The 12,705-nt window shown below is 36.0% G+C and overlaps 1 protein-coding gene across 4 annotated transcripts in view; it reads right to left on the bottom strand.

Moving 5' to 3' along the window:
• The window catches only part of STXBP5 (syntaxin binding protein 5 (tomosyn)), a 158,251-nt gene that overhangs the window by 88,681 nt on the left and 56,865 nt on the right, over nt 1-12,705 (bottom strand). For all 4 annotated transcript variants that reach the window (XM_010862562.1, XM_010862561.1, XM_010862559.1 and 1 more), the window contains exon 8: nt 10,156-10,279. In XM_010862562.1, the coding sequence (XP_010860864.1) occupies nt 10,156-10,279 (124 nt within the window). The remainder of the gene's footprint in view (nt 1-10,155; nt 10,280-12,705) is intronic.

The raw sequence follows: 12,705 nt of genomic DNA on the forward strand, positions 1-12,705 counted from the left end.
CAAACAGTTTATTCAAAACAGTTTGAATTTTGACAAAATGGCCTTAAAGTTCAATGCCTATGAACTGCTAAAGAAACTCAAAAGGAGATGATTTCCGGAGTGACTAAGTGAGACCTCTGTGAACTCACTCACTTAGTAAAATTGAAATACTAGCAAGATAACTAAGGGTAATCACTTCAGAATTCTGCCAACTAACTGAAGCCACAAAACGAACACAACACAGTCTACTCAGTGGAAATGACCGAAGCTTGTTAAAACCTGGGTGGGGGCGGGCCTGGATGTTCTGATGAAGGGCTATTTCCATCCCCTATGCGCCTCAGCTCTATGGCATGGTGCCATTAAAAAGGCAATAGCATCAGCCAAGAGATAGGACTCAAGTTTATTTGCCGTTCCATTAAAACCCGTTTCCCTAGAGCCCAATCAGTATATTATCCCCAACTGCAGCTTCCTGAAAAACTCTAATCCCAAGATGTTGTGGCAATTTCATTTGACACAACAGACATCAGCTCAGGGAGACCAAAAACCCTACCTCCAGACATCACAGAAATAACAGTAATCTGCTGGCAATATGGTGCCTGCCTAAGGCTGTGGTTTTAGTTGAGGCAAATAAGAGGCTGGGCAGGAATTAAAAAAAAGTCCTTAAGAAGCAGACATACTCCAGGCTGTACTTAAGGCAGTGTACATGCCCAGGGAAGACCTGGGAAAGGAAAAGGTCCCTGTCATTCACCTCTGGCCAACTTTGAGACCCTGAGCAAACTCAAAGTTTTTTTAAAAAAAAGTAAGAAAAGTAAAATGAACTGTACTATCAGTGGAGGAAGTAAATGAGTTATAATACCACCGCTGGCAAGAACAATGGAACAGAGAAAACGGCTAGTAAAAATGCGAACGGTACAGTTTTTTTGAAAAGCAGGCTGAGAGCATTTATGAAAAATAGAAATATATAAAACGAGTCCATTTTGAGGAGCAGCAATTCTGTTAAGCATTTATTCCATAGGAATAAAAGGATCAATTCCTACTGAATATGTACAAGAAAGGTAAAGGCAGCATAATTTGTAGTGATCAGAAACTGAAAATACAGTTTCAAATTTGAAACTTTTATTTGAAAGTTTCAAATTTATCACTACAGCATAATTTGTAGTGATCCATAAATTAGGCATGGCTGAATAAATTATGAAGAATTGTGAGACAAACAACTGGTTGATACACAAGCATTAAAATAAAGGAATTAAGAGCTATGCCAGATGAAAGGAGGGATTTTCCTCAAGTACAGAGGATTAAGAAAAGATGCAAGAAAGAATAATATAATTCTATTTTTATGTAAAACAACGACCAAAAAATCTCATATGCTCTTATATGTGTCTATAAATATGTATGATTTTAGAAATACATGTATTTTGGAAGAACATCTGCAAGATTTTTGACATAGCTTATCCGGTGAGGCAGGAAAGGGGAAGGGGATGCTAATATAGAGGAAGGTTTATGGAGAAGAGGCTGGTATTATATGATCCTTTTTATCAACAATGACATATGTATGTATGTATATGTCTATAAAAAACTTTTTTTTTTTGGTCACTACTTCTGTGGTTTCATGGTTAGGAAGTTCTTCCCACACAAATACCATTACAACTTTGGGAAGCATTTTCTTGTAAATGCTTTATAGTTTCATTTATTACATTAATTTTCTGAGGTATACTTTGGTATAGGTAAGATTTTTTTCTCTAATAGTTTCATCACTATTTGTGTAGTTCTATTGACCTATAATTGCCAGACAATAAAGACCAAGTGTTTAAAGTGTATAATGTGATGAGCTGTGATACAGTTATGTGTCTGCCAGCACTGGTGTCCCAGGTGGCTCAGTGGTAAAGAAACCATCTGCAATGCAGGAGATGTGGGTTCAATCCCTGAGTCGGGAAGATGGACGCATCCCAACCCACTCCAGCATTCTTACCTGGGAAATGGCATGGACAGAGAAACCCGGAGGACTACAGTCTATGGGGTTACAGAAGAGTCAGGTACAGCTTAGCAACCAAACAACAAAAACAACTGCCAGCATTCTCACTGAACCACCACAGCTTTCCCCACTAATGTGAAATTCACCTTTATTACATTAAGTTTTCATAAATATACACCGGTCAACTGGTATTAGAGCATATGCTCCTGCCTTAAGATCCTAGGGAAACATCTCTTCCCCTCTTTATGCAGAAAATAATGTTGCAATGGAACCTTGAGCCTCTTGCATCCTAATTTATTAGAACCAGAGAGTGACTACTGAGAGAGTTAAGCAGAGAACATCAGATCAAGAGGCTGGAAAGGACTGCCAGGGAAGAAGACTGGATTTTTGAGGTGGGAGAGAGAATGAGGAAATAAAAAAGGTGTGGGAAAAAGGAGTCTTAAATCTGAAAACTAGTCCCTCATGCTGTACAAGGAACAAACTAAGAATTTCAACCTCGATTTCAATCTGTTCAGATATGACCTTTCAGTGAAGAATTTAAAAGTCTATTCTGAAGAAGACTACCATCAGAACTTCAGCCTTCCTCTACCACTCAAAGTTCTAATAGGAGTGGCAGATGGATATAATTTGAGATTATAGGTAAAATTTTTACATTAAAAAAATTACTTTGTATGCATTTTATTTTATGAAGCAAAACAATTATTCAGATATCACTCAATTTAATCTATTTCAACATTCACCACCAATCTTTCAGTGGCTGGAACAATCTTGAAAAAGGGCAGGTGTTGGGTGGAATAATTAGTGAGCCTTCTTAATTTTGAGCTTATATATCTTGCATAAAACCTAGCCAGGTACGAAATTCTTGACTTTCGTCTTGCTCAATATAGTCTTTTGTTACTGCTTTATTGTGTCCAATATTTATACTTACAATAAAATGTAAAGCCAGTCTGATTTTTAATTCTTTATATACTTTCTGTCCACCCCCTGCATGGATGTTAAGAGTAGTTTCATTATCTTTGTAAAGTAAAAATGCTGCTGTTTTTATAGTGATCTTTCTTCATTAATCTTGCTTGGAAATTAGTGAGTCCTTTTGATTTGCATACTCTGATCTTTTTTTTTTTTAATTCAGATTTTTAAAATTATGTCACTGATTGTTGCTCATGTTCTAGATTATTCACGTATAATCCTGATGCTGGGAAAGCCTGAAGGCAGGAGGAGAAGGGGACAACAGAGGATGAGATGGTTGGATAGCATCACCCACTTGATGGACATGAGTTTGAGCAAGCTCCAGGAGCTGGTGATGGACAGGGAAGCCTGGTGTGCTGCAGTCCACAGGATCGCAAAGAGTCGGACACTACTGAACGACTGAACTGATAATCCTAGACTAACCATTTTCTAAGTCAAATCAAGTAATAAGGCACTAGCTAAGATTTTACAAAGCTCATATAACTAAAGGACATTTAGAGGATCACTGGATTTCACCACTGTCATCTGACTTCTTAACTGCTAAGTCACCTCAGTAGAAAAACTTGTACTTACCCTTTCAACTACCTGTGAACTACTTTAAAAAATCACTGAAAAGATCTGGTTAAATATAAAACTTGACTTAATAAATCATACAAACCTCCATGTAACATGTGATTTCTTCATGTCTCTTATGTCTTCCCTATTTCTCACATCCCTAAAACTACTCAGACACAAAGTCCTGTTGATTCTAACTCCAGAATTTTATTCATGTCCACTTTCTTCCATTTATAATCATATTTGAAGTCCTCCTTATTTATTGTTGACATTAGCATCCTAATTGGCTTCTCTTTTCTACTCCTGGCTCATCTGACGCACTATCATCAAAGGGGTATTTCCAAATATAAATTTTATGTTTCTCACTGTGAAATCATTTCCTAGGTCTCCCTTCATGAAGTCCAAACTCTTTAGCATACTATGATGTATATTTTTGCCTCTGTATGCAGTTATTAGTTTCTGGCTACTCGCTCAAAGGAATTTTAAATACTGTTCATATTAAACTAGCGGTTTTCCAAAAATATCCTGCTTTTGATTATGTCTTTGTACCTTTTGACTAAAATAACCTTGTTCTGTTCTTATAACTCCCCACTGATCCTTTAAGACCAAGTTCATCCAGCCTAAATTTGTGAAATCTTCCTATAGCCTTCACCTAAAACATACTCATTACTGCTGTTTCTACATCATACTATGCAGGCCTTTATCAGCACTCATCGTATGTAGTTTAGTTTATACATCATTTTCACTCACTGGACTATGAGTTCTCCAAGAGCAATATATTTCTAGTATTTAATCTCCGGTACTGAGGAGGTGCTCAATAAATGTCTACTGAAAGAATAAATGAATGAATGAATGAGATGCATTAACAAATAAATGAGGATCACTGTCAGAAAACAAGTGCTTCCCTAGTTTCTAATTGGGGAAGTAGAATGCCACTTAGAATGGAGAACACATTTGTTGCTACACAGCAGCCATGGGCTCACTCAAGAGTGGGCTACGTAGTACGACAGCCACCACTCACACATGGCTATTGAGCCCTTGAAATGTAGCTATTCCACGTTCAGATGTGCTGTAATATACACTAGATTTCAAAGAGTACAGAGAAAGAATGCAAAATACTTGGATTCTATATGCTGATTACATGCTAAAGTAGTAATATTTTGCATATTTGGGGTAAATCATATTTGTTACTAAAATTAATTTTAATTTTTTTTACTGTTATTAATATGGTTACTAGTAAATTTAAGATTACACATGCAGATCTCGTATTTCTATTGAACAATGATGCTCTAGAAAATAAGACAATTAAATTGCAGAATCACATTGTTAATAACATTAGTCTGAAATGGGGAAGGTGTTCTTTCCTTGATGAGTGTGGAGAGAGCTGATTTATAGCTGGACCGATGACCAATGGGATATCTGGTTGTTGGATCATGGCCAAGAGTAGTGGGATTTATGATGTGTTTCTTCAAGATCCAAAACTCCCCAAACTCCCCTTGGTGACTCTTGGAGTAGTAGTTTTGGATGGCCGGCAACTGGCCTAACTGGCAATACCGGCTTATTCATTTAAAGGATCACTCTGAGAGTTTCTCAGAAGCCAGAGTTTGGGGGCTGGAGCTGGTGACTCAGTACAGTCCTTGTGAGCAAAAGTACAGAGTGGGAGACTCATATGGGCTGTCTCTTAGAATGCTTATACACATTCTTTTTCTCTTGCTGCTTAGTATCCTTTGCCTTTAAACAAAAGCCTTATTTGAGTATATTCTGTGGAGTCTGGTAAGTTCTTCCAAATAGAAGAACTAGGGAAAAAACTTTTCTAATGAACTATTAATACATTAAAGAATTGCAGTATGGATTTATGATTCACTGAGTGTTTTAGGCTTCAGGTAAATCTTAAAAGTAGATTCATATAATTTTAATATGTCACATCCTTAAAATACTATAAATTCACTTTTATTTATGTGAAGTATGAATTTATTTTTCCCTTTAGCAACCCTTAATAAAAGTTCTCTAATCCTGGTTCTTTAATTTCCACATAATCAAAAAACTTATACCTTAAAAATCACCCATTCAATCCTTCCATTTTACATATGATGAAACTAAGTCCAAGAAAACAGTAATTATTTCTATAAAGTACTTACAAACAGCAGTGCTAGAATTACATACCAGATTGTCTGATTACTAGGAAAGTGTTCTTTGATAATCATAAAAACTAGATTAAAGGGAAGTATCATTTTTTATTTTAGTCAAAAAATCACCAGTTGATATATTTCAGACACCCAAATAGAAAATTTCTGAAAAAATATGACTGTCAACCATCTTGATACACGTAAAATTATCCAACATTATACCAGGAAATTATCTTAAGTGAATTCAAATTATTTTCCTTTACTGGCCATTTTATCATCATTGTCTAGATAACTGTCACGACCCTCATAAGAATCTACTATCTAACAACTTTGGCAATGAATGATTCCATTTGAGGGCAAACTGAATATTGAAGCTATAGTTCAATTATAGTTCAAGCACCAGGCCAACATTTCTCAAAGTGCTATTTTGAGGAACACTAGAGTACTGTAAGATGTTCTGTGAATAAAAGATGCTAAAGTCAAGTAAATTTAGGAAAAGCCACATAAAATATATAAACTGGCACAAATAATTAATATCCTGTTGACCCCTGGACAACAGGAGTTTGAGTTGCATGGGTTCACTTTAAGGGCAAAATTTTTTCAGTAGTAAATACTAGATGACTACACAGTCTGTGGTTGGTTGAATCCACAGATATTGGGGGCTGACTTGATGTTATATGCAGATTTTCTAATATGCAGCAATGAGTGCCCCTAACCTTCTGCTCTTTTCAAGAGTCAATTGTATATATGTATGTATGTTTATACATATTTTCCCTTTATAAATTCAGTGTACATTGAAAACTAAGACGTCTTTCAGTGAAGAAAATTTTCAACTTTATTTCAGCATTTCTAGAACTTCTTTGATCATAACATGCTTTTTCACCAAATAACTCACTAACATAGGAAACATTAGCATTATAAAATATATTTTGGGGAAAACCTATCTAAGTATATTTTGTGCTATCCTACCAAGTAAATAAGATATCCAAATTTACATTTATTATAATCACATATGTATATAGCATGTCATAATTTTCAAGTACTTTTACTTAAATTTTGCTTACTTGATCCAATGTATAGAATGGTGCTTATCTCATGGTAGAACCAATATTTGTTGAATGAATAAAAGTACAATCAGTTCCAATCAATTACCAAGGTAATGCTTATAAATGTTTTTAAGAATAGGATACTTAACCATTACATTACATGGATTTAGATATGAAAAAAATCCATGATTTACCATAAATCCTTCCTTCCTTCCTGTAGGAAAGGAAGAGCAAGAGCCCACAACACAGATAGTAATGAAAAGAAATCCCTAAATTTTAATCCATCAAAGTAGATATTTAGTATACTAAAAACTACATACCACAAATATGTGTATGATTGCCTTTTTTACTAAGATACTACAAATTCTGAAGAAATCTAATTTTGCTACTTCTAAAAGCCTGCTCTCAAGAATTTACGTTTTTAGTATTAAAAGAGAATCAAGATTAAAATAGAAAAATCATCATTTGGCAACCATTATGGTAATAAGTAATCCTTCAAAGAAACATCAACAGATGCTAAAACCAGGGGGTATAAATTTTGATGAGGAACAGTATGTTTATAAAGTCTCAACTATTTCCTTCAAATCAAAACACTTATTGATTACAATAAAAAATCAAAAAAATTATTAACTTCAAAAGGAAAAAATAACGCTATAATGGAGAGACCTAGTAGACAGAAACTTAATCAAGGAATCAGGGTATGAGACATCACCATGACAAATCAAACACAAGCTCCACTTGAGGCTGTTAAAAGAAGACAGCAATCCTTTTGGGATGGTCCTGCTGAAGATGTGCAACATGAATCTAATCATGAAAACAACATCAGACAAAACCAAATGGAAGCACATTCTATAAAATAACTGACCTGCAACATTCAAAATTTATCTGTAAGGAAAGTCAAGTAAAGGCTCAAGAAGAGTTCTAGTTTGAAAGAGACTGAGGAAACATGGTAACTAAACCTAATCTGCATATAGACCCTTTAGACAAAAGGCAAAACCTGGTGATATAGGAGAATGTCTCTGTAAGAGACTAATACTGAACTATTTTGGGGTGATTAAGCAATATGCTGACAACTTACTCTCAACTGGTTAAAAAAACCTCTTTGAACTATACTTACAAAAAAAGATGAAAATTTAGATAAACTTAAAACTTTAAAACCAATATACATATTTCTACTAACTTCAATATTATTAATACTTCCTTCTGGGTTTGAAATTAAAGGTTTCTAAACTAATCTTCAACTTTTTTGATTTTCTGAATTCCTAGATTCCAGTGGGGATAGGAGATTCTAAAATGTACGAAATACTCAGGAATACCACAAAGATTAGGGACATAGGCACTAAGAGAAGGAAGAACAAAAATATATTAGGGAAAACTGGAACCTATTATGAAAAGGGTTATCTTCTGGAGGCACACATAAACAGAACTGTAGCAAATTTAAAATAAGTGCTTTTCCAGAAGAGTCACTGACTGCAACCAAAAAACAGTGGTAAAATATATTACAATATGTGGCTAAAAGAACTGTTATTTTTACCAGGAAACAAGCAAGTCTAAAAACTCATACTATGACAGACAAAGTAAATTTTTAATTTGACTTTATTTTTTACATTGCAATAATTCAGAATGTACCAATTTTTAAAGAAAATGGGCAGTCATATTTTAAAGTGAACAATGAAATACAATTATAAAAATACTCTTTTCGTATGCTACTAATGCAAACAACAGTTCCTTTCAATTTGCTGGTTAAGAATTACTTAGCGTAGAATCGTAAGAATGCAGATTAATAAAGGAATGCAAATTTCCAGGCCTCATCCAGAATTCAAAGTCCTTCATAATCTATTCATAAAAAGTGAAACTGTTAGTTACTCAGTTGTATCCCACTCTTTGCAAACCCATGAACTGTATCCCGCCAGGCTCCTCAGTCCATGGGATTCTCCAGGCAAGAATACTGGAATATCCATTCCCTTCTCCAGGGGATCTTCCAGACGCAGGGATCAATCAAACATGGGTCTCCCACATTGCAGGGCAGATTCTTTATCATCTGATCCACCAAGTAAGCCACTCTAATAAAACTTTCATGGAGGTTTTATATACATTACTTGTAGACTAAGCGTTAACACACCAGCTTGAGATCACCATCCCTAGAAAAATGGCAGCTTTCAGGATTAGCTCTCTTGCTTAACAACTGGTAACCTGACTTTCAAGACAGCTTCCACCACTCCCAGACTGAAAAGGGTGGCCCACGATGTCTGTACTACTTGTACAAAAAATACGGTTTACGACCAATCTCTGTTTTCCTTCTAAGTATCTGAAATTTTGGTACATGCTAACTAAAGCTGCTGCTGCTTTAATGCATGAAAGTGAGAAGTGAAAGCGAAGTCGCTCAGTCGTGTCTGACTCTTTGCGACCCCATGGACTGCAGCCTACCAGGCTCCTCTGTCCATGGGGTTTTCCAGGCAAGAGTACTGGAGTGGGGTGCCATCGCCTTCTCCCGCTAACTAAAGCAGAGGGTGCGTATAGATTGACATCAATACAAACCCTGGACATCAGGTTCAGGTGAGCTGTCCTAGTACAGGACATTTCATACATGTGGTAATAACTCATTGCAAGAGGAAACAAGCATATCCTGTGTGGCTCCACTGGAAGAAGGCTGCTGGAAGCTTGAGCCTGGATTCCTCTAGACTCCATCCCTTGTGCCTTTTCCCTTTGCTGATTTCACTTTGCATCCTTTTGCTGAGTCCTATGAGTGTTCCTCGGAGAAGGCAATGGCACCCCACTCCAGTACTCTTGCCTGGAAAATCCCATGGACGGAGGAGACTGGTAGGCTGCAGTCCATGGGTCGCTAGGAGTCGGACATGACTAAGCGACTTCCCTTTCACTTTTCACTTTCATGCATTGGAGAAGGAAATGGCAACCCACTCCAGTGTTCTTGCCTGGAGAATCCCAGGGACGGCGGAGCCTGGTGGTCTGCCGTCTCTGGGGTCGCACAGAGTCAGACACGACTGAAGCGACTTAGCAGCAGCAGCAACATGAATGTTCCTAGTGAGTCAAACTTGGGGTCATTTGGGGGTTTCTGAAGATAATATTTTAAGGTATACAATTACCTTCTATATGGTGCCAAGTGTTTCAATACATATTATATGTAGACTAGCAACCTGCAGTTGATAATATTAAGATGACAAAAATTCAAAATAAGTCCTACATCACTCACAAAATTATCAACTTTCTGGACTATTGGAGAAAAATTACTCAGAATATTTTGTAACTTTCATTTTCTGAAAGCTCAAATTTGCGATCTCAACTGCAAATATAGTTATTCGAGATTTCATTTACTCAGTTGCTACAAATTATTTCTATATGTGTAAATACAGAAATTTTAAATTAAATTAAAATTTAAAATTCAAAATAGAACCCATCCTTGTCATCAAAAACAAACAAACCCAAATGCAAACTCAAAACAGTTTTCTGTCCATCACAATTTAGGTAGTGTTTAAAAGGGATCCATTCTTACCATGTGGAGTTATGGTCTGCACAGGCTTCGCAGGGGATCTCACATTCCATATAGTCAAGGTGCCATCCGAATGACTGCAAATAAATTGTTTTCCTTCATGATGCCAAGCAACAGAGTGGATAGCCTATAAAAGAGGGGTAAAGAATTCCACCTTTAAAAACAAAAACTTATTTAAACACCAAGTTATTCATAATTGAAACTGGAAGTAATTCTTCATATTAACCTTTTTATTTCCCAAGCTGAAGTCCATATGTTAATATTAAATTCCCATAACTTAATTGTCCTGCCAAAAAAATGAGATTTAATTTGGTTCTAACACTCTTTTAACTTTCAAAATTTTATTTACTCCTTAAGGGAGGATGATAATAATATAATAGTGATTATGTATTATTGACAAGTTCAAGAAAACAAAATGCATTCTTGTAGTTTCTTAGAATAAACAATAACTAAACATAAATTACCAAGTAATTATAATCAATATCCCACTGGAAAAACTAGTTGCATTGACTGTTCAGAAAAATTTTTATAAATTAACTAAAGTTCTAGGAGACAAGAATGCAGATTTAGAATTAAGATTGATTGAAAATACCTCATATTGAACTTCAAGACAGGTGACAAAAATCTATAAGGCATGCAAATAAACCAGGAAATACGATGCAAAATGAGAAGAAAATGTAGTCAATAGAAACAGACTCAGAAATGATACTGATGGGAGAACTAGCAGACAAGGATATTAAAACAAATATTTTAAACAGACTCCACATGCTCTAAAAGGTAAGTGAAAACGTGAAAATGTTGAGGGAAGACATGCAGGCCTTCAAAAACACAAGTGGATTTCTAGAGATGAAAATGTCTAAGATGAAAAATTGTTTCCAAATGGGTTTGCCAACAGATTTGATACAGCAGAAAGAAAGCCTGATTAACTTGAAGACACACAGCAGCAGAAACTGCTCAATGTGGAAGATGGGCAAAGAATAAGCAGAACATCAGTAAACTGTGGTACAACTTCAAGAAGACTAATATGTGTGTCATAGGAGTCTCAGAAGGGAGCCTATGGACAGAAAATATATTGGAAGAAATAATGACCCAAAATTTCCTAAATCTGATGAAAACTTTAAACTCTATAAACTTCTAGAATACATACATATCTTAGAAATGCAGTGAACTCAAAGCAAAAGAAACTTGGAAAAAACTACATAAAAGTACATATTTCAATTGCTTAAAACTGGAACTTTAGTGATAAGAAATCCTTAAAAGCAACCAGAGGGTGGAGACAAGGAGGGGAACACATTAAATATAGAAAAGCAGAGATAAAGATGACAGCAGATATTTCTTTAGAAACAACGCAAGAACACAGTTGAGTAATACCTTAACAGTTCTGAAAGAAAAAACTGTCAACCTAGGATTATATCCATCACAAATATCTTCTCAGAAACAAAGGTAAAATAAACACATTTACACACACACAGAACTCAAAGAATAGATAATTTGCAGATTTTCACTATAAAACATGTTACAAGCAGTCCTTCATGCAGAAGGTAAATGATATGAGATGGAAATCTGGATCTACTCAAAAGAATGAAAAATACCAGAATGGCAGATATGTAGGTATATATAAATTATACTCTTAATTTTTAGCAAATGTTTCATTATAGGAGAACAGTCTCATAAATCATGACATTAGCTTAAAAAAATTATTTATTTTTGGTTGTGCTGGGTCTTTGTTGCTGTGCAGGCTTTTCTCTAGTTGCAGTGCGCAGCCTTCTCATTGCAGTGGCTTCTCTTATGGCAGAGCATGAGCTCCTAGGGTGTGCGGCTTTCAGTGGTTGCAGCTCCCAGGATCTAGAGCACAAGCTCAGAAGTTGTGGGGCAAGGGCTTAATTGCTTCACTCATGTGTGAATCTTCCCAGATCAGGGACCAAACCCGTGTCTCCTGTATTGGCAGGCAGATTCTTTACCACTGAGCCACAAGGGAAGCCCAATTATACTCTTTTAAATACTTTTCACCTTTTCTTCTGGTACGTAGTTAAAAAATACTACTTGGAAACAGCCTGGAAACAGGCTTGCTTAAGCTCTGTTAGGCTAGCTAAGCCAGTTTTTAATGCAGGGCTAGTCTATCCCAATGACAAGGCAATACCTTTGTGAGTATTATTCTGATGCCCTGACCACTACAAGCATTCTCTGTTCTGTTGGGAATATGACCTATTCTTAGCCTTGTGTGTGCTATGAGAATTGCTTTACCTACTCCTTTCCAATGAATCTATTCTAAACCTCACACTAATCATTATTCAGTTCAACTTAAGACCAAGGTAAAGGGCTCCTTGTGGATTTTTAAAACTCTCTCACAAGGCAGGTCCCTACATTCTGTTACCTTGTTTTATAAATTATGGATAACTTTCCCCATTTCCCAACTCTGTTTCCTCAATTTAGGGAGACTGCTGGGTTTAATGCAGGTTCCCCCTTGCCCACCTTCCTTCATGGATTGAGACCTGGAAAATCTCTCCAGACCATGAAGTGAAGTGAAGTCGCTCAGTCGTGTCCAACTCTTTG

The sequence above is a fragment of the Bison bison genome, unplaced genomic scaffold (genome assembly GCF_000754665.1).
Source record: "Bison bison bison isolate TAMUID 2011002044 unplaced genomic scaffold, Bison_UMD1.0 scf7180017864483, whole genome shotgun sequence".
In the NCBI taxonomy this organism is placed as follows: domain Eukaryota; kingdom Metazoa; phylum Chordata; class Mammalia; order Artiodactyla; family Bovidae; genus Bison; species Bison bison.